At 37.0% G+C, this 1,223-nt stretch overlaps 1 protein-coding gene across 1 annotated transcript; it reads right to left on the bottom strand.

Annotated features, from left to right (window-relative positions):
• Positions 1-284: 284 nt before the first annotated feature.
• Positions 285-1,223, bottom strand: LOC129674060 (olfactory receptor 4F3/4F16/4F29-like). Its single transcript, XM_055603945.1, has one exon. It carries the CDS (start codon positions 1,221-1,223, stop codon positions 285-287), a length of 939 nt encoding a protein of 312 aa, XP_055459920.1.

Here is a 1,223-nt window from a genome sequence, read left to right as displayed (position 1 = left end):
ATGTTGTAATCTCAAAAAATAAAAACAGAAGAACAATTTTTTAAAACAATTTCTTTAAAACAAATGCTAATCCTTAAGGATTAAAGCTCCTGATTAAAATAATATTTGCACTACAAACACATGTAACTTTTGTCTGTATTTGAAAGAAATTGTCCCTTCCTGATAAGTATCATGTACAATAGCATTACATATACATATAATCATATAAAAAACAAAGGTTTTCCTTGGAGGTTGGCCAACAATGAATTTCCATGTTCAATTAAGACTATTCACAATGTAGTTATTCAAGAGATTTGTCTATAGCCCATTAACTGTCTTAATACTCTCCTCATTGCCGTTTTCATTTCTTGGTTCCTCAATGTGTAGATCACAGGGTTCAAAAAAGGAGTAACAACTGCATCAAAAAGGGCCAGAAACTTATCCAGGTGTGTAGAGGAGGAAGGCCATGTATAGAAAAATATGGCAGGACCAAAGAATAAGACCACCACAGTGATATGAGCTGAAAGTGTAGACAGAGCCTTGGAATAACCACTTGAAGAATGTTTCAGAACAGTAAATATGATGACAATATATGAAATAATCAATATGAAAAAAGAGCCCACAGACATGAATCCACTATTGATTGAGACCACTAAATCTAGTCTATATGCATTTATGCAAGCAAGTTTGATGAACTGAGGAAGGTCACAGTAGAAGTTGTCCAATATGTTAGGACCACAGAGAGGTAAATTTACAATGAAAGCCAGTTGTATCACAGAGTGCACAAGGCCAGTCACCCAGGCAATAATTAAAAAGGAGATGCACATCCTTGGGCTCACCACAGTCATATAATGGAGAGGCTTACATATAGCCACATATCTGTCAAAAGCCATGGCTATGAGCAGCACCATCTCCACACCACCAATGGCATGGATGAAGAATATTTGAAGAACACAACCTCTAAAGGAGATGACTTTGTGTTTTTTGAATAAGTCATAAATCATCTTGGGTGAAATGGCAGAAGAAATGCCTACGTCAATGAAGGAGAGGTTGGAAAGAAGAAAGTACATAGGGGAATGTAAGTGAGGGTCATAAGACACAGTGAAAATTATAAGGCAGTTTCCCATCATGCTTGCCACATACAACATTGAAGAGAACAGAAAGAGCAGCAGTTGGATATCCCAGGAGTTGGTGAGTCCCAGGAACACAAACTCTGATGACAAAGAGTGATTCACTCTTTCCAT

The sequence above is a fragment of the Psammomys obesus genome, unplaced genomic scaffold (genome assembly GCF_907164565.1).
Source record: "Psammomys obesus unplaced genomic scaffold, mPsaObe1.curated_primary_1811, whole genome shotgun sequence".
Lineage (NCBI taxonomy): Eukaryota > Metazoa > Chordata > Mammalia > Rodentia > Muridae > Psammomys > Psammomys obesus.
The sequence above is the reverse complement of the archived record's forward strand: the minus strand, read 5'-3'. Positions and strand labels throughout refer to the sequence as shown.